Below are 21,270 nucleotides of genomic sequence, written 5' to 3'. Positions count from 1 at the left end.
CTTCTGTGTGGCGACATGCGTGAATGGGCGTGCCTTCGTTGAAGGTTGTGCGTCAGGGCTGGCAACTCAGCATGTGAAAATCTACTGCCAATCATTAGCGGACCGGAGTTCCGCTGTGGCGACCCCTAACTGGGAAAAGCCGAAAGACACAACAACTGTTATTATCAGCACTGTTAATGAAGACAGTATACAGATATTGTGAACATCTAATAAAGCCTTATTGAATGAACAACAGTGTTTGGAGAATTCATTCTGAAAAGTACACAAAATTTGGCCCATAAAGGGGAGACTGGCACCTGTTCAGCACGAGTTTGGGTAATTAACAGATAAAGACTTTCATTTCTATCTCTTGTCAGTTGTTTCCAGTTAATTATGGTACAGTCTTATCAATTCTTACAAGCCATAAGAAAAATTGTATTCAAAGAGAGGAACTTCAAATCTGCTGATGTTGCTGGTTGAAAGGGAGTTTGAGCTAATGCTGGGAGTGAACTAGAAATATCCCATGAGTAGACTTGGGCCCTGATTGGCAGTCGTAGGAGGAACGTTCTCTTCAAAAAGGCTTTAGAGACATTTAGTGATGCTTTGGATGTGTCATTCTGACATGTGCAGAACTATGAAATTGCAGCCATTTGTACTTTGATGATGGAAAACCTGAAACTACTATGGAAAAGCTCATACAAAAACTCCAGTATGTAAGGGATGGGTGCAGAAAATAGATCTATTCCTTTTGGCATAGCTCAGATGGAAAACTTTTTCCATTTGCTATGGTAAACCTTTTTTGTGGATTGTTTTTGGGAGGCTGAAATAATCTGAACAACTGATGCTGGAAGCCTGGTATCTCTGTCCAAAGTCAGAACTGGAGAAACCAAGTGGTTAGTTTCATGGATTTCTGGTCTGAAGGAGGCAATCTGGCTGAATGAGTCCAAAGATTTGGATAATGACCTAACATCTATGAAGGATGTACTAGTACAGGCCACAAGTAAGGGAACCATGTTTGTCAGGGTCAGAAATGAGCAACAAGTATCAATCTAGTCTTGCATTTTCTTAATTTCTGGATGAGTTTGTTCAATGGGGTATGCATAAAGGAGACCCAGAGGCTAATTGTAGACTACAACATCCCTTGGTGACTGTCCCTGTGCAGGGATCAGGGCAAAATAACTGCTGCACTTGTTGTTGAGATAGGAAGCAAAGAGATCACAGCAAGGTTGGCCCCAGAGAAATAAAATCAAAGCTGACACTGCTGGATTGAGGGACCACTCATGAGGCATTAAGAATGTTTTGTTCAACTTGGACAGTGGACATCCCCAGGATGTGTGTTGCTATCAGAAATCAATGCAAATACATCACCCATTACCATACTCTCATGGCTTCATAACAAACAGGGTATGAGTGGGTTCCTCCCTTTTTGTTGATGTACCAGACTACTGCCATGTTGTCCATTTGTATGGAAATCACACCCTTGCGGATAATATCCTGAAATGCCTAGAACACTAGGAGGACTGCTCTTATCTCCAAGAAGTTTGTGTGAAAACTGGCCTCTAGATGTAACGACGAACCTTTGACTATTCTCCCTTCAATATGCCCCCCCCCCCCACACACACACCTTAGGGTAAGTAGTCCATGGTTAAGACAGTCACTGGCAGGTCTGTCTGAAAAGGATGACCTTCTGTCACCAATGGAGACTTTATTTATTAGTTGATGTCATCTCTGCATATTTGCATAATGCAAATTTTGGTATGTAATGGGTGAATGTTTTGAGAACACTGCACATAAAGAGTCCATTGGACTACTCTCATGTAGACCCTAGTTAGTGGAATCAGCAAGATTGTGGAGGCTAATAGACATAAAATTCATAGAATTAACCTCACTGAGGGTGAAGGATGCTGAAGTACCTGTGCAGTTGCTAGATGCAGGGAGAGTACTCTGTAATTTATAACACTGAGTTTAGGTGGCACCCAATGAATTCTATTTGCTGTGTCAGGTCCAGATAGCTCTTGGGTAAATTTATCATGATTCCTAGGTCTTACATTAGGTGGAGCAGAAGGTCCAGATGATGTAACAGCAGATACATGGAGACAGCAACGAGGAGCCAATCATCGAGATATGGGAAAACTTGAATCCTTAGCAGATAAATATATGTGCTGCAACTGCTGCCATTATCTTGGTAAACACCTCAGGGGATGAGGTGAGATTGAAGGACAGTGCTTTGAATTGGTAATGATAGGCTCTCAGCCACAAATGGAAAAATCTCTTGGAATGTTTTTCTATCTTTATATGATAGTATGCATTCTGTACATCTATGAAGCACATCCAATCGTCCTTCTTCAGAAGAGGCAATATGGACTGAATCATGAGCATCCAAAATTTTGTCTGTTTTGCAAATTGATTTAGATGACTCAGATCTAGAACGGGACCCAGATTGCTTGTCTTCTTGTGTACTAAAAAGAACCTTGATTAGACTCTGGATTCTAAGCGATCTTTGGGGACTAGCTGGATATTTTTTTTTTATCCAGCAGCTTGGACATTTCTGCTGCTATAGTTTCTCTCTGACGTGGTAGAACATCAGGAACTTTCTTTTTTTTATTGGGGAAATAAAAAGGGAATTCAGTAGCCTCTGGAAATTATGTTTAGCATTCAGGAATCTGTTATGATTTTCCAGGCTGTGGGTGGCTGGATAAGGGCACCCCAGTTGCCTCCAAGGAGTGTTACCTCATCCTATGCCACAAGAAGGTGTGTCCCCAGGAGTATCCTGATAAAACTCTGATTTGTGGAACCTCATCTTCTTTCCATCTCTCTGATTCCTAGAGAAGGTCCTTTATGCAGTGGAAAAATGAATTTCCACTGCAGAGGGTGGTTTACCATCTTGTTGATTCCTGGTTAATGTGTCCTTTACCTTCAATCCAAACAGAGTGGATCAATCAAATAGGGCATTAATGAAGAAGGTCTTAAAGATTTCCACAAAATCACAAAGGCAATCCAGGTATGACATTGCATGGTGATAACAGTGCCTGCTGCTCAAGCCATACCAACTGCTGCATTGGATAGTAGTCACCTGGTTAAGCTCAATGTAGACTAGAGGGTAGACAGCTGGATGTCCACTGTCTTCTGAACATCTGTAGACAGAATACTCAAGAGAGGCTTGGAAATCTCTTTGGTCAAATCCATCTGGAATCATGTGACATGAGCCAAATATTTCAGCTCTTGGATAGAAAAGGTTGTTAAAGCATATGTCCATTTGCGAAACCTATCCAAAGTCTTAGATGCCTTGTTAGGGGGATAGACAAGGAAACTTTCTGCAGATAATTCCTTCCTTGTGGCTGTTGCTACCACCATGGCATATACTGGTGAGCTTTTGCACCAGTGTTTTCTGTCTTTGAAACCTGCCAAGATTCCATCTGTTTTTTGGGGCTTAATTCCACCATGTCAGGGTCCCTCCATGCCCACTAAGCCATGAGATCAATAAGGGGATCAGTGGGTGGTATAACCCAATATGAATTTGAGGCAGAACAGAAGGCTTTCAAGAACATGGCCTCATCCATTAAATGTTTCTCAGAGGTCCATTCCCTTTGCTATTTCATTAATTCAAGAATCCCACCAAAGGTGATGTCTTCAGAGGAGGATTTAGGGGAGCCTTGACCACCATCATCCAAATCCATGCCTTCTGTGAAAGACTTTGGTGATGAGTCAATGTCCTTCCATTTGAATGTTTGCATCCTGCAAACCTGTACTGGTGGGGTGATCAGATGGTTTAGGATCAGACTGGAAGCTAACACAATAAGCAGCCTTGGAAGTCTTCAGAACCAACTGTCCCTGCTGGGCAGAAAGATGTGGAGCAGAAACAGAATCCAGCTGAGGTTTGGCTGGAATCAAGCTGGGTGGTACTGCCTTCTCCTTTGGTATAGACAAACTGTCCTCTCAAGGGCAGAGGCCCTGAGAGGGAGAGAAGGCTCCAAGAAGTTTGGAATTGACACATCCAATTGAGCTCCAGTACCAGTGCTTTGGCCCTGAGTCTCTTCCTGATCTGAGCACATTGGAGTTGAATGAGAAAGGGATGCAGTTGGAGTCAAAGTAGTTTGGACTATTGGCTCTGACGATGGCACCCTGGGACAGGTTGGATCCAGGGTAGTCAGGTCTAAATGGCAAACTGAGACAAGAAAAAGAACAGGAGAGGTTGTTGGACCCATACTCAGCATGCTCCAAGTAGACAATACTGAAAGAACCCCAAGCTGGATCTGCATTCTCAGAAACTTTCTCACCATTCTGTTAATGTCTTGCTCGGTTAGGCTTCTGGATGACTTTACAGAAGAAGGCACCAAAGGTGGTCTCGAGTATCTTTTTTCCTGTAAGATTGGTCACCTTGGGCCCACTTGCTCCAGGGAGAAACAAGGCTGAGGAGAAGAAGGTCAGACCCAAGAAACTGATGAATCCAAAATTCTAGGTGTCTTCTGGGTGTCTTTGGATTCAGACTGACCAAAACTGCAGGAACTGGAGACCATTTAGGACCATAGGAGGTTACTAGGCTAACGGTCTGTGGCCTTACAAGCCTAGCCAAGAGTTTATCCCCAAAAAGAAACTTCAGTCAGCACCTGTTGCCCCTGCCAATGAGGGACATAAGTGGAAACCCTGGGACGAATTTGTGGCTTCTTATCCACTCATCAAGGTTGCGCTTGAAGAGGGTCAGTGAGGTGCTCTGTTTGACATGTATGGGAAGTCTATTCCAGAGACAGGGCAGCCTCTGGGAGACAAACCCATCTCTCCAGCAGGTTTTGTTGATGTCATATATTAGATTCAGGCCTTTCACGCAGGTAATGCATGATGAGTCAGACTTATGGATATGGAGCATTTCTAGTAGGACAGGGTCTGAGATTGCCTTGTAGGCAAGGCACAGGTCACCCCAGAGCAATCTAAATGATACCAAATATAGTGATAGTGACTTCAGCCTGTCCACATAGGACAGGTGTTGGAGGTCATGGATTCTCTTTGTGAGATATTTCAGTGGCTTTCCAGTTGGTGCAAATGTTTAGAGAGGTACATACCAAATGGGGCATTATACTTAATTATTGGTCTAATTTACTCATCTTTTTGACTTTTTTTCTTGTCTGCATACTCTTTTCTAGTCTTTGTTTGTCAGATTTTTATTTCTGTCTGTCTTTGTCCTTGGTTTCTGAAGTACTAAATATTGTAACAGCAATAAAAGAACAGAAAGTGTGATCTTTAGAAAAGGGTAGGAGCAAATTACATAGGAAGAAATGTAAATTGTGGGAACAATACACGCAGAAAATGTTTTGGAGGAGGAATTTGGTTTAACAGAAGACAGGAATTAAACAATTTATGTAATGTTGCTTTGACCATGTGATATATACAACAACATATGTGATGTATAACTTTTGTAAATGTGAACTTGATAATATGGTTTGATTACTGTTATATAAACGTAAGTTTGCCTGTGTCACAAGTGATAATTCAATAAAGGTGTTTAAAAAAACTGTGTGAATGACAGAAGAGAAGTGAGATGAACATGCACCGAGGGTGTCCTCCTCATCCAAAATATGCCATCATAATTTATAACATATAACAGCAGAAGGAACACATGATGGGAAGGAATGAGAGGAAATTCAAAAATGTGTCAAGACAGAGACAGCAGAAGAGGAAATCCCAATGGCTGCCCAATGCAGAAAATGTCCAAAGTCAGAACAACAAAATCTAAACAATTACTGCTATGGAAATAATCAGTAACAAGCAGACATCTATACTTACATGCAGCATAACAAATTTATGGCAGCAGTTTGAATGCTACTTATAACTGCATAGCAGTTTAGTGAGTAAACTGGTAATTCTGCTTTCAGACAGCCAGTATGTTGTCACACATACTTACCACTACAACCAAATTTACTCAAATGGGGGCTTACACAAATTCAGCTTGCTACCATTATCAGACTTGTTTACAACAGAAAAAAAATAATTACATTTAAACTGCACAAAGTTATATATATCATTAACTCAAGTTATACATATCGTTAACTCCAATCCTTTCACTTTACATTTAAAATAAATTTAGAAACAATTCTGTAATTAATTCTAGAGTAGTTAACAGAATTAACAATTAAAGTCTATTAATAATAAACAAGAATTCACATATCAACCCCTATACTTTAATAGTGCATTTAAAATAAAAAAAAAGTAAATACCTTTATAAACCAACATAGCACTCTTTAAAAGATAAATAAAAGTGCTTATACTGTTGTGTATCTATGTATTGTCTAAGCATTGGCATGTTAAAAAATAAACATATGCAATATACAGTTAGCAGATGTGTGCTAAAACAATTGCAGGGGCCTACAGAAAAAGCTCCACATACATACCATAGAGCTGTTAAAAAACAACATTTTTTTTTCTTTAAATAAGGTTACTGTATAACAGTGAATAATCACCACTGGACTGTTGTGAAGCAGGATTTATACACACCTGTGGACAATTACTTCTAAACCACATTACTTGTATGCAAATCTGACTTTAACAACAATTGGGTATTCATTATCACTATAATATTCCATTTGCTTTCTTAATCAAATCAGGTACAAAGAAAAGCTAGAACTGTGCACATTTAGATTGACACTGCTGCACTTAATGAAAAAAATAATTTGGAATCATTCTATAGTCATGCAGATAATTTAGGAACCAATGTTAAGTCTGCTCAACACAATGAATCTATGCATCTCATTATTTTAACATCTACAGTATACTATCTCTACTAGACAAGGATCGGAGAGGAATTTAAGATTGTTAAAACTGTAGAAGTTCCCTTTTCCAAGACAATATACACATTTGCATTTCTGGAAATTTCATTTGCCTTATGGTTTACTAGTCACTCAGCCATACGATTTTTTTTGTTTACTGCAATGCCCCCAAGCTCAATACCTAGCCCTCCTTTGGCTTTTGCATAGTATAGGAGGGAAGAATTGTATGCTCCCTCAGAAAAAAATGCATCCCAAACTGGAAGACAGCCTAGCTCTGTGCCAGAGAGGGATAGAGGCCTGACTGACACTTAGATGACCAGGGTTCAATTAGCAGCTCTGGCATTGGAGGAGCCAATCAGAGAGGAGGAGTAGAGAAGAGGCACAGTCCACACACCTCTCCCAGGGTGAAGGAGGGAATTGTATTCTCTCAGAGATACATTGGTCAGGGTTATCTCCCTGGCAGTGATAAAGGTTATTACTGCTTTTGCCTCAAGTACAGGAGCAGGATTGCTTGGATGGAATGTCACTTGCAACTCAAGTACAGAAGCATAGCTGCATGGATGGAATGTCCCTTATGGAAGTACTTTGCTGGGGTTTGTGTTACTAGGATTGAGGAGAAAAAAAAACAAAACACTTGAACCACCCCTTATGGTTGTATGAATGATAGCTTGTCCTGGTCAACCCCCATCCCAGTTATGGGGAATGAATGGGACAACTGGCTGGAGGGCATTAACAATTAACAAACAGCAGGGGCAAAGAATAAAAAAAAAACTGGAAGACACCAGTCACAGATATGTAGCATTTTCCCATTTTTACTTTATGCACATTGCGGTGGTACAATGGTACCATTGTTACCTCACAGCAAGAGGTTCTCCCGTTCGATTCTTGGCTTGGCTTGGGAGTGCCTTCTGTGTGGAGTCTGCATGTCCTCCCCACGGTTGGGTAGCATTCAAAAGACATGCGTGCGTAAATGGGCGTGCCTTCATTGAAGGTTGGGCGTCGAGCTGGCACCTCGGCATTTCGTAAAAATCTACTGCCAGTCATTAGCGTAGCCGGAGTTCCGCTGCGGTGACCACTTACCGGGAAAAAGCCAAAAGACAAACAACAACAACTCTATGCACATCATATACAAATATGTTTCTTATCATAATAAGGGATGCATATTATCATATTACTATCCACAGTACCATGTGTCAGCCATTTGGGTTACACGGTAACAGACTGCTAACCACAATGCCAAATACAGTCCCAGTGAGTTATCCAGACTGCCATGTATAGATTCAGTGGGATGCATGGTATCACATGGTTACCTGTACTGTCACAGACAGTTCCAGGAGGATGCAAAGTAGCACATTGTTAACAACAATGGCATGTACACTTCCAATGGTGTGCATGGTATCACATGGTTACTCACAATGCCACGTGAGGTTTCAACAGGATGCATGGTATTATACAATAACCACAATGCCACAAGGTATCACTTGACTGCCTACAGTGCTATGTGCATTTCCAGTGCAGTACATGATTGCACGTGGTTACTCACAATACCACGTATGGCACCAGCATGGCATCAGTAGAAGCTGTTACATATAAAACACATACCTGTTCTCTCTTCAAAATATGAGCCTTTATAAAATGAGTCCCTTTTTTCTTTGGGTCATACTTAGTTCCAGTTGTCTTGGATGTGAGATACAATTCTATGCCACAATGTGTGTGGTTGCTCTGTCTCACTGCTCCACACAATAGTTTTATGGATTATTCACAGACACAAACTCTCAAAAACAAATTCATTTGGCAGAAATTACAAATCACTACTATAAAAACACTGTCAGTCAGAAATATGTATAATTCTAATGTAAACAGACCTTGATTGCAAGAAAAAACACAAATTTTATGAGGGACAGACCAAAAAATATCATGTAAAAATCTAGACTTTCTGTGAAATTCTGAACAGTTGAAAGGTATGCTTGACAGTCAGACTATGAGCACTTCATGCTATGAAATATATATAGCTACACAAACATTTCAAAGCACACAAAACTATTGTAGTCTAATGTCCCTTTCTGGGATTACACTGAAATTGGGTACTGTCCAGATGGATATTTCACATTACAGAAGGTAAATAAATAAATAATGGAATACTAAGTTAGCAAATGTACCACAGATATAATTGAAGTATGTCTTAAATGTACCAATGCAAGAAACTCACAGGTATTGTTTATGGTGAATGTGATAAGCGAGGTAGATTATGCTGCTTAAAAATGTTCTCAGTAACACGGTTTCAAAGGGGAAATGGATGTGCACAACTGCAGCATGCCCTGAAAGAAAGTAGAAAATGATGTAAAACAGAACAGGAACATCAGTGTGTGTTAGTGCTAGATTTCTTCAGTACAATGCTTGTATTCAGTTGTGCAGGACACCTCACTGAACAAACTCTGGAAACGGACAATTAGGGTTCACAAAATACAGTTTCCATTTCATTGCTTTTGAGGCACTATCCCCTATTATGTTAAAATATCAATTACATTCAGCCATGTGAAGTCGGGTCAGTTAGAAAAATGCCTGCATCATGAAGCACTACAAGTTGGAGAACAGAAGCTACATACTTTATTTAATCTATCAGCAAACTCTTCTTCCTTACACACAGAACCTCAGCCAGACTTGGCTTTCAAAGTGTTCTCATTAAGCAACCTCCCAGTCTTTAAGAAACACCAGCAACTGCAAAGAGAAAATCAATGCATATGATTTCATGGAATAAGGAACTGATTCACATATAGTGATTATCTCAGATATTTGTCCAATACTTCCATTGGTACCAGGGTACCAAGCTTAAAAATAAACATCTCCATCAGCCATTTCAGAGACTTCTATGTAAAAAAAAAATCTACATTTACAACAGAAACTATTAAAAGAACCCTCTTCATTAAGTTCTCATTTGAGGCATGAAAGTATGAAAGTTTATAAAATGTTCAAACACTGAGCTGGCAGCATTTTTATTTCTGACATCTCTAGCATGTTCTAAATATTTCATCCTTACTTTGGCTGTACATATCTAAAGGTGGAAAAATGACACCTAGTTGCTGTCTGCACACTTATAGGTATTAATACTAAGCCATTAGACACATCACAATACCTTTTCCTCAAAAGTTTTATACGTAAACAAGTAGTGGTTATCTGACATGTAAATAACTTTACACAAATCCACCAAAGTGGGTATGAAATGGCTATCTGATATCAGCTCATCATTTTGGGGTATTGCTTGTGAGGTCATCAACCTGCCAGTCTGCCATATTATCTGTGTTTTCCAAGTTAAAATGGGGCACATAACAGGCATCAGCATGTCAAAGGACATGCTTACAATCACCTCAAAACTGCATCAAGCACACAGGGGAAAGAGCACTGGTACAGTATATAAAAAAAGCGGCACGCACACACACACACACACACACACATACACACGCGCACACCTTCTTGAACACTTTATGGTGTGAAAGATTTTGGACCCATTGCAAAATTCTTGCCCTTTAGTGGAAACAAATGAACAACACTGATAATAGTCATACTTAACAGATCCTGCTCTCAATGTGTGGGTGGAGGGGAGAAAGAACTTCCTATCAAAATACTCACCATACAGTATTTTGTCCATGTCTGCTAATGTGAGATTATGGTGATGAAACTTGCAGTCTTTCAGAAATCTCCAGAACTGAAGTCGGTTTAGTAGAAAAGTGTTGTCTAGGGAGTGCTTATTTCCAAGGCTGCTGTAGAAATAATAGATGTTTCGGAGCACACTGATATGTCTCAGAACAGCATAACACACCTGTAGAGAACACAGTACCAAATTGCAAAAAATAAGACAGTGCCAAAATATAAAACATGTGCAATAAAGGTATCTTCATTTTTAAAGATCTGCATAAACAAAAATGCCCTTGATATATTAACTTTTCACAGTAACATTGTTTTAATTACTTTCCATTTCATCTGTTCTTCAGTGCACAGCTTTGGTTAATTGCAGTGGTTGTTTCTAACTTGCACACCTGTTGGCATTTCTACATCTTATGAAGTATAATTAAAGCCTTGTTTTATGCTTCCTTTCTTCTTCTAAAACTAAGAGAAGTTAATGACTTATTTTTTAGTAGAAGTAAAATACATAGGAAAGGTACAGTAATGTTAGTCCATTTCTTTTAAATCATTCATCTACCCTTATAATATGCATGAGTATCTGAGGCATCACAGTCTAGCAATTAATAATGCGACAATTTCTTTAGGGTTTTTTGAAGTGCAGAGCTAGCATATGGGTTGGCTCTAGGTGTAAACTTAAAAAAAAGCATATTTTGGTAATGCAACCAAATTGCAACATATATACTGCAATTTTAGAAGAAGTGGAAAAAGGGAACAGAAAAACTGCCAGGAGGCAAGGTAGATACCTTGAATTTCTTCTTATCAACTTAAAGGAAAACATGATAAATCAAACAGTATGATGTCACAGTAAAGGGAGGGGGCAGATGGGCTCCCCATCATTTTTCAGAATGTACACTGACCAGAGTCTACTGTGAAAGGAAGCTTTAGTAATACTGCTACATTGACAAAAAAAAAAAAAAAAAAAACACCATACCCATCATTTCTGGAATACAGTTCCTTTTATATATTGAGTTTTGTCTGGATGACCGGACAGGTATTTGCAAAAACAAATCGTCCCAAACACGAATAGGTGGAAACCACAACTCAAAAAGAAAAAATCCACCAAAGCAAGCCAAGAAAGGTTTCACTGCAATGAAAAGCAATACCCAGGAACTAGTGTAAAAAACGTTTATTAACTTTCATCTGATATAGCCTTCTTCAGATCTGACTACAAAGTGAAAACACCACATATAAATACTAAAACCTAATCCAAGTACATCCACAATGATCAATCAAACATTTAAAGCACCACCACAATTCAAGAAGCATATACAAAATAAAAAATAAAAAATAAATGAAAAGAAACATTCGGAAACCTATACAATTATTATTTCTGCACTTTTAATCTCCTATCTTTGAGAAAACATTTAATATTTAGGGTAATTTAATCCAGGAAAAGTGTCCCCCCCTTTTTTATTTGCCATAATATTTCCCTTTGTTTTAATTCCTACCAACCAAACACAATATTCACGAATGTAGGGGTGGTGGCTGACCCTATAGCCACCCCTCTTACTTGTCTATAGATTTTTTTTATCAAATAAAAAATGATTGTTGTTTAACATAATGTCTAAAAGACTACACACTAAATAGATCTCATTATTACTAAAACTTTTAAACTTCATCAAAAAATTCCTGACATAATCAATACCCACATCATGGGGTATACAAGTAAAAAGGGAACAAATATCCACAGTAAAACTCAGATTATAATTAGTTTGAAATAAATATTTAGCCTTAAATCCCTTAACTTTTTCCAAAAAGTCCCATGGATCTTTAATATAAGAATTCATACTCTGAACTACATGATTTAGAATATAATCTAAGAACAGGGAAATCCCTTCTTTAATATAGAACTCAGATTATAATTAGTTTGAAATAAATATTTAGCCTTAAATCCCTTAACTTTTTCCAAAAAGTCCCATGGATCTTTAATATAAGAATTCATACTCTGAACTACATGATTTAGAATATAATCTAAGAACAGGGAAATCCCTTCTTTAATATAGTTGGGGGCCAACACAATTGGCCAAAAAGGTAGGGTATCTTAGGTATCCCAAAAAGGATGCCCAAAACAGCATGATCCATTTTCATAAAATTATATTAATCTAAATGAATGAGTCCTTCCATTAATAACTCATACAGCAACCAATATACTTGTTTAAAACTATTACAAACTTCAGATAAGGACACCAGTAAATATTCATTGACATTACCTAATAATCTTCTCATGGATTCCAAATAATCTACCTGATACATGACAACAATTCCACTACCACTATCGGCTTTCATAAATCTTAATTCAGTCATAATACTTAAATCATTAAGAGCAATGCATTCTTTATTAGTTAAATTAAAAACTTTTTTCGAGGTCTACTCTTAGAAAGTTCCCTAAGATTATTCTCACAAGCTTTCTCAAAAACCTTCAAAGTATTATTCAAAACTGGATTAAAAGTGCAAGGTTTCACAAATTTATTAACAGGAAAAACAACATAATTTAAAACATACCTTAAGTTAAGTTTCCACTTAAACAGTTTTAGCTCCAAAAGTGTTTACTTAAGTCAAACTTCCTTGAAGTTAAAAAGTTAAGTCCCAGTCTTAAAACACTCACTTTTTCTTCTGTAAATGTCTTACAGGTCAGGTTAAATAATCTAAAACCAGTACCTGCTATGTTTTGCTTGACAAGCTCAATTTGCTCTTCCCTCTTGTTACCATCCTTGAAAAAGTCACTTTGTCATCTGCCTTGCCAAAAAAAGATGAAAAAGAGGAATCTTTTGGACGTGCTCCCAATGGAATACCATTTCCAGTCATGGTGTTACACTCAAGGATTCTTTCTTAAACACTTTAATTGAGTTCTTTAATAATACCGGACTGGAGCTTATTAAGATGCTAAATGAATGCAACAAAAAGATTGCTGAGGTTCATCAGCAAATCCTTAACGCAGATCAGTTATTACAGCCTCTGTTATTGAAAGTTCCAGCTTTAAGGACTGATTATAGCAACATCCTTTTGTTGGTTGAGAGGTTTGAGAAGATGTTAATTTCCAGAAAAATTAAAAGTCAATGAGAGACATAGAAGCATATAAGACCAAGAATGTTTATTCTTTCTTTGTACCTAAGGAGAGGAAATGTGAAATGTCTACAGGTTTTGATAGTTCCACCTTAAACAAAGCCCTTAAGAAGGCTCCATTCAATCAGGGTTCTCCTTCCGAAGAACAAGAAGTTATAGAAAAGGGAAGTGATGTCATCATGGATGAGCTACCTGTTAATTCCAAAGAGAGATCTGCGGCCTGGAAATTAATATTTCTTCAGACTTTGATGAGCTGCCCCTTTAATCACCAAAACAGACAAATGGAAATAATATTCCATTGGGAGCACATCCTAAAGATTCCTCTTATCTTTTTTCGGCAAGGCAGACAACAAAGTGACTTTCTCAAGGTTGGTAACAAGAGAGAGGAACAAATTGAGCTCATTAACTGAAACATAGTAAGTACTATTGTTAGATTATTTAACCTGACCTCTAAGACATTTAAGGAAGAAACATTGAGTGTTTTAAGACTGGGACTTAAGTTTGTACCTTTAAGGAGGTTTGACTTAAGTAAAACCCTTTTGGAGCTAAAACTGTTTAATTGGAATCTTAATTTAAAGTACGTTTTAAATGATGTTGTTTTTTTCCTGTTAATAAATTTGCCAAACCTTTTAATCAGATTTTGAATAATACTTTGAAGGTTTTTGAGAAAGCTTGTGAGAATGATCTTATGGAACTTTCTAAGAGTAGACCAATGAAAAAAGTTTTTACTTTAATAAAGAACACATTCCTCTTAATGATTTAAGTATTATGACTGAATTAAGATTTATGAAAGCTGATAAGGGTGGTGGAATGGTTGTCATATGTCAGGCAGATTATTTGGAATCCATGAGGAGATTATTAAGTAATGTCAATGAATATTTATTGGTGTCCTTATCTGAAGTTCATAATAGCTTTAAACAAGTGTATTGGTTATTGTATAAGTTTTTAATGGAAGGACTAATTACTTTAGATGTATATAATTTTATGAAAGTGGATCATCTTGTTTTGTATATCCTTTTTGGGATACCTACAATACATAAGGACCCCATTCACCCACCCTTTCGGCCAATTGTGTGGCCCACAAATATATTACAGAAGGGATTTCTCTATATTTAGATTATATTCTAAATCCTGTAGTTCAGAGTATGAATTCTTATATTAAAGATTCATGGGACTTTTTGGAAAAAGTTATTGCATTTATGGATAGATATCTATTTTCAACTAATTATAATCTGATTTTTACTGTGGATATTTGTTTCCTTTTTACTTGTATACCCCATGATGTGGGTATTGATTACGTCAGGAATTTTTTGATGAAGTCTGAAAGTTTTAGTAATGATGAGATTTATTTCATGTGCAGTCTTTTAGACATTATGTTAAGTAACAATTATTTTTTATTTGATAAAAAGTCTATGGACAAGTAAGGCGGGTGGCTATGGAGTCAGTCACTGCCCGTGCATTCGTGAATGTCATGCTTAGGTAATGGGAATTAGTAATTCCGGCCCCTTTAATTAACGTTTTCAATATAGTGTTTTATTACAGATTTGTAGATGACATGATTTTTATAACTGAAGCTAATAGTGAGAAGGTACAAGTATTTTTAAGAAATTTGAATGAGAAATCTGATTTTTTTTTTTTGGAAGTTCACTTTGGGAAATATTGGTAATAGAGTAAACTTCTTAGACATAACTATTAATTGTAATTAATTGGAATAAAGTGGATTTAAGTTTTGAAAGTGGGATACACATGAAACCAACCTTTATTAATACTTATCTTTATTTTAGCAGCAATCACCCCCTTTTTATGTAAAAGAATATTCCTAGAGGCCAATTTTTCAGAGCCTCTAGGATGACTACTAGTGATGTGAAGTTCGAAGAAGAATTACAGTTTATTATATTGATGTTTGTGGGAAGGGGTTACCACAAAGATGGGTTATTAAAAACTGCAGAAGAAATTAAGGAGAGATGTTGATTCCCCCCCATACTTATTAAACCACTGAGTGTTAAGAATATTCCATCTAGTACCACAAAACATTTTGTGGCTTGCTGTTTAGATATAACAGTGGATAATTTGATAGTTGTTCTATCATTAGAAAAAAATGGAGAATAATATAAGGAAATGCAGAACTGGTTGGTGCTTTCCCTAAATTTGTTTAGAAAAATAATTTTAACATTAAGAAATTGTTACAAATGATACTAGCAAAATTTCTTCAAAGACAGAGTCAGACAAAAATAAAAAAATGTATTAATGTGGATGTTGTGCCAGTTTAGATATATACTTGAAGAACCATTTATGAATTAAACATCTAAATATGACTTTACCCATTCCAGGGGTGTACAATTGTAAAATTGAAGGAATAGTTTATATAGCAGTATATTTGACATGGATTGTTTATATATAGAAATGACTGAAAATTTACAAAATAGAGTGAGAGAACATTTATATTCCATTAAGAAGAAAGACACCAACAATGCCCTTTATAAATATGTTAAGTTTGTAGTTATAAAAAATATGTATTTACAGTATTAGAACAGGTCCCAAAAGACCTTAGAGGGGGAGATTACAGGAATAAAATTGAGCAAAGGGAAACGTCATGGCAAATAAAAATGGGGGACAACACTTTTCTCTGGATTAAATTACTACAAATATTAAATGTTTTCTCAAAGATAGGAGATTAAAAGTGCAGAAAGAATAATTTTATAGGTTTCTGAAGGTTTCTTTTTATTTTGTATATGTTTCTTGAATTATGGTGGTGCTTTAAATGTTTAATTGATTGATCATTGTGTGTGCAATTGGATTAGATTTTAGTATTTACATGTGGTGTTGTTTTCACTTTGTAGTCAGTTCTGAAGAAGTCTATATCAGATAAAAGTGATTAAATGGTTTTCATGCTAGTTCCTGGGTATTTCTTTTCATTGTAGTAAAACCTTTGCGAGCTTGCCTTGGTTGATTTTTTTTCCTTTTGGATGGGTATTTGGATATTTTAACCAGGGATGTGTGAAGCAATATACATAATGGGGACAGAAATAACTGCCCACCAACACTGGGTGACACATGGCTAAACTTCTCAATGGCCTCCTTGGCCATAAGCTTTGTATGAACTTATGAACCTGTCAGAAATAATGTACATGTAGTATGTGGCTAAGGACGAAGCAAAACATCAGAAACTTCTCTCTCTGAACTTCTATTCAGGTTTAATGCCTTGTAAGTTTCAAGACAGAAAACCAGCACCTCATAAAGTAAGACATTTTGTAACCCAAAACTATGATTTACAACTGTGAAAGTAATTTCCTCCTTAAGGCACTACAACATAAAAATAAGCACCATGTGAGACAAAAAGATGTATAGAAAAACAAATAATAAAGAAATAAAACCAAGTGCCTATTCCAAATTACATACAGTAAATGTGACAGCAAACTCAGTAGAAATCCTGCCTATACATAAAGCAAGAACTGCAAATGTAACACCGTAGGTGTGAAAATGTAAAGGGTAGTATTGAGATCTCCTATAGTTCACCGGTTACTTCAAGGAGTTAACAGGAATATTTAGCCACTGACAAAAATGGTGTTGAAAGGACAGTTTGACAAATTTTATATGTTCTTATCTAGACATGTCTTATGTGTTTAAACAGGCTTATCTCAGAGCACGTTTTGTGCAAAGAACTAAAAACATAAATCTTGTAATGTCTACATAGTTAAAAAAAATTACCATCTGCTTGTTGATGTCTTAGTAGGGGCAAGTTGACTGTTAACAGAATTACATGAAAGACACTGCAGCAGCTTAAAGTAGAACATTCATAAGTACAGACAATCCACTACACTGCACTAGCTGGCACATCCTGCACCAGGCGCCATTTCAAAAACTGGCTCCTCTCAACTACTCAGCTATAAAGCTGAGGAGCAAAAAATAGGTACTCTTTGATGTGGCACTCTTTTATCTCTTTCTTCTATGTGCCCCCTCGACTCTATTAAGGAGAATAAAGAAAAAGAAAAGAAAAGAAAAAAAAATCTTCAGTGTTTAAAAACTGTAGCAAACTACTTGCTAAACTGGAATGAATCAAATGCTTCCTTTCATTTCCATACCTGGATTCACAAATGCCAGTAGAGAAATGAATGCATGTACTGCACTTCCCACTGATCGGCATTTGCCTGTCATGCTCCCAACACCTTGGGCTCCAGGGCAGCTGCCCCTTTCCCCCCAACCTAACTATTTTTCTGAAAGCAGCTGATCTAAAGTATGCAGTACATATAGGAAAACAGAACTTTTTGCATTTTTCTAATTGCTAAAAATTTGGTGATGGAAAAATTGCATTTTGTTTCTCTCGGTACACTTAAAGGTATTCATGCTTAGCCATACGAGGCTTCACAGAAAAGTAAATTTATTTTTCCACAGATTTATGTATGTACACAAATAGTAGTTACCTGCTTCATCTCTTCTTCTCTTTCTTCCTCTGCAAATTTCTCCAACAATGATGAAATGTCCAGCTCCAAATTGGGTCCAAGTACTGATGCAGAATAACAGGGTCTGGATATGGATTCCTCTGTGTCTGTTAGGAGAGATATACATTACAGAAGAATGCTCTTTAACAATCCTAAAGTATTTCATCTTTCACCAAAGAAAATATTATTCATGCCTTTGTTTAATAATTTTTCCTTCTTTTTTGGCCTTCTATCGCCCCAGTAAAAACTGAGCCCCATTTCCAACTGGACAAATATTTTGTCCAACCTTCTAGTGTTCAAGATGCTAGGCAAGGACGGCAACAGCTGGGCATCACCACCATGATCTGGTAGGGAATTAATAGATTTTTCATGCTCTCAGCACTGCCACTCTGTTGGCCAGCATGCGCACTACAAAGCCTGCTGTTTTGCTAGGCCTGCTCCACATATATGCTTTTGCATACCCACCATGGCTTGCCACAGTCCACTTCACTATGCACTACCCTATAGAGAGCCACAGTGCACTGCAGAGTGCAATGGACTATGGCACGTCACAGTGCATTGCGCTTCTTGTCAGTGCTGAAGTCTTGTGTGCAACTCAGCATGGATGGAGTGCACATCTATGGTATAACTCAAAGGTGATTCTTCTTCAGCAAAATTGAAACAACCTCTCACCCTGCAATAGGACATTTATGTTGTATGCTCACTCTCCCCCCTCCCTGATTGGCTCTGGAAGGCAGGCAGAGTTCAGATCGATTCAATCTCATCTACAGTTATAGCTCTATCCTTCTATGCCACAGAACCAACCTCCAGGCTTTGTTTTTTTAACTGGATTTCTCAGGCATTTGTCTCCTTTTATATAAATATAGTCATGAGATCATAACTTTAGGACAGGGGATTGGGCCACTTGAAGCAGTATACTCAGTATATTTTTTATTCAGTAGTAATAGACATCATCTAGTCTGATTCTTATAAAATGCAAATATCTTTCTGGGATAAGGTGGTGTCTGATTTATTTATTTAACATTTGTTAACTGGAACATATCCAATTTTCAGCAGAGGCCCAGGGAGAAATGCTCCAGATGCATGTCTTTGAATGTGGGAGAAAGTCCACATGAATGCAGGGAGGACATGCAGACTCCTCAAAGAAGGCACCCCAGCCAAAAATCGAACCAGAGAACCTCTTGCTGTGAGCTGACAACACTACCGCTGCATCACTGCACCGTCTAATGATGTTATTGTATCTTGTCTACTGACTAGTATGAGTCAGCATGTAAAGCTAAACTTAACTCATGCCATTTTTAGTTCTTCTTACAAAAAATGTAATAGTAAATTAATATAATTCCCAATAAATAAAACTTAAATACACTGATCATATAGATAATATTATAAAACACAGACTGGAAGACTAGAAGATTCAACTACCAAGAAGAGGGAAAGTGTGATGGTATGTGTAATGCATATTGCTGTAACACTGTCTCTCTCTCTCTCACTGCTGTGGTGTTACTGTGACAACATTACACTATCTTACTCCAAGGAGGACTCTCATAGCAATAAAACAATTTGCCAGAATCCCAAAGAGCATAACATTACTGTTGTAAACTCAGACAGGATAAACTACAGGACTGTAGTCCGAAACCCAGTCTTGCTCCTATGCATCCATCTAATATGTTAAGGCAAAGTATGGAAGCATGAAGGAATAAATCTTAAAAAGGCAAATAACATGGATGATATTCTGGGGTGTAATCCTTGCTAGTTTACGTTAATATTTTACACACATCCCCATCTATATATGTTCAATACTACCTACACCAAAACTGGCAGTGTTGACTGTACAACACCAAATTTCACATCACCAAAAAACAGAAAAGTCGTAAAATGCTGAATCCCGACAGCTCTTACTTCTCCAGATCCAGGAACAAGCCAGGAAGGGGGGGGGGGGCATGTCCACGAGTTCAGCATACTGCTCTTAAGGCATTTAAAGATTCAGTGTTAAGTCAGCATTGCCAGTTTCAGCGTAGGTAGTGTCAAATGTCTGCTAGTAAACCATATATGTACAGCTAGCTATCTATATCTGTATCTATACCTATATCTATATCTATATCTATATATGTATACATATACATACACATACACACACATATTAAAAACTATCTGTGTGTGTGTGTGTGTGTGTGTGTGTGTGTGTGTGTGTGTGTGTGTGTGTGTGTGTGAGTGTGTGTGTGTGTGTGTGTGTGTGTATGTGTGCGTGTGTGTGTGTGTGTGTGTGTGTGTGTGTGTGTGTGTGTGTGTGTATCTATAAATCTATATATCTCTATATCTATATACATATCTTAAACTCTTGATGTGCAAAAACATTGATGATCATTAAATCAGCTTCTGCACATTGACACTCTCTTTAATCAACCAAACAAATGGTCAACAGTATATTGATCACAAATGAAAAACTGTCTCTCTCTTCTTGTGATCATTCAGCTAACAACACCTCAAACAAACAAAAAAAAATCCTAACAGTAACATCATAAACACTTTTTTGAATACTGGTACTATTAAAGATTTTTTTTTTATAACTTAATATGTAGGGTTGGGATTAGGGTCAGAATACATGAGTAAGGATGGGCAGAGAAGCATAAAAAGTATCTCTGTCTATCTTAAAGCAGCATCAATGTTTACGACAGTATTCTATGTGCAGCAGCACTGTTACAGTATTTCACTTCAAATTTATATTATTTCAACATATCACTCAGTGAAAACCACCACACTATGCTACAGTGACCTCCCCAGCTGAAGCCCTCAGTTTCATGTCCATTAGATGGACAAAGGTTCCTGGATAAGGTGGAGAGGTATTCAAGCTTGGCAGATATTTTATAGTGAACTTGAAGGGATAACAAACAAACACAAAAACAAAACAAAACAAAAACAAAAAATGTACTTGCAACACTGAGTTTATTACTTAGGTAAAATTCGGTGCTTTCATTCCACATGACAACCAAGAACTTCTTCAGAATCAAAAATAATACATTTCCCATCATCCTTTACACATGAAACAATTCTTACGTAAAACTCAAATTTAATAAATCACATAGTACAGTAATTAATAAATAAAATCCTGTCATTAGTAATAACCATACATATACATTAATAAACTGGTGGTGTGTATTTTTTTTTAATTGACCCCATAAATATTCCTGACATATGACCTATGAACATACAGAAATCCTTAAAATATTTCATGCTTTGACACTACTTGACTTCAAATTCCTTTCACTAAATAAATGCTCAGTCAAATACATTAAACCTTCATAACCAAGGGATCATTATTAGTTCATCACCACTATTGCTTCATCACATAC

The 21,270-nt window shown here is 37.2% G+C and overlaps 1 protein-coding gene across 1 annotated transcript in view; it reads right to left on the bottom strand.

Annotated features, from left to right (window-relative positions):
• LOC122816190 (radial spoke head 10 homolog B-like) overlaps positions 1-21,270 on the bottom strand; it is a 1,099,140-nt gene that overhangs the window by 520,174 nt on the left and 557,696 nt on the right. Inside the window, exons 10-12 of the mRNA XM_044088939.1 lie at positions 17,903-18,027; positions 10,365-10,554; positions 8,947-9,055 (exon numbers count right to left, since the gene is read on the bottom strand). Of these exons, the coding sequence (XP_043944874.1) occupies positions 8,947-9,055; positions 10,365-10,554; positions 17,903-18,027 (424 nt within the window). The remainder of the gene's footprint in view (positions 1-8,946; positions 9,056-10,364; positions 10,555-17,902; positions 18,028-21,270) is intronic.

The sequence above is a fragment of the Protopterus annectens genome, chromosome 12.part0 (genome assembly GCF_019279795.1).
Source record: "Protopterus annectens isolate FY-2018-M chromosome 12.part0, PAN1.0, whole genome shotgun sequence".
Classification (NCBI taxonomy): domain Eukaryota; kingdom Metazoa; phylum Chordata; order Ceratodontiformes; family Protopteridae; genus Protopterus; species Protopterus annectens.
The sequence above is the reverse complement of the archived record's forward strand: the minus strand, read 5'-3'. Positions and strand labels throughout refer to the sequence as shown.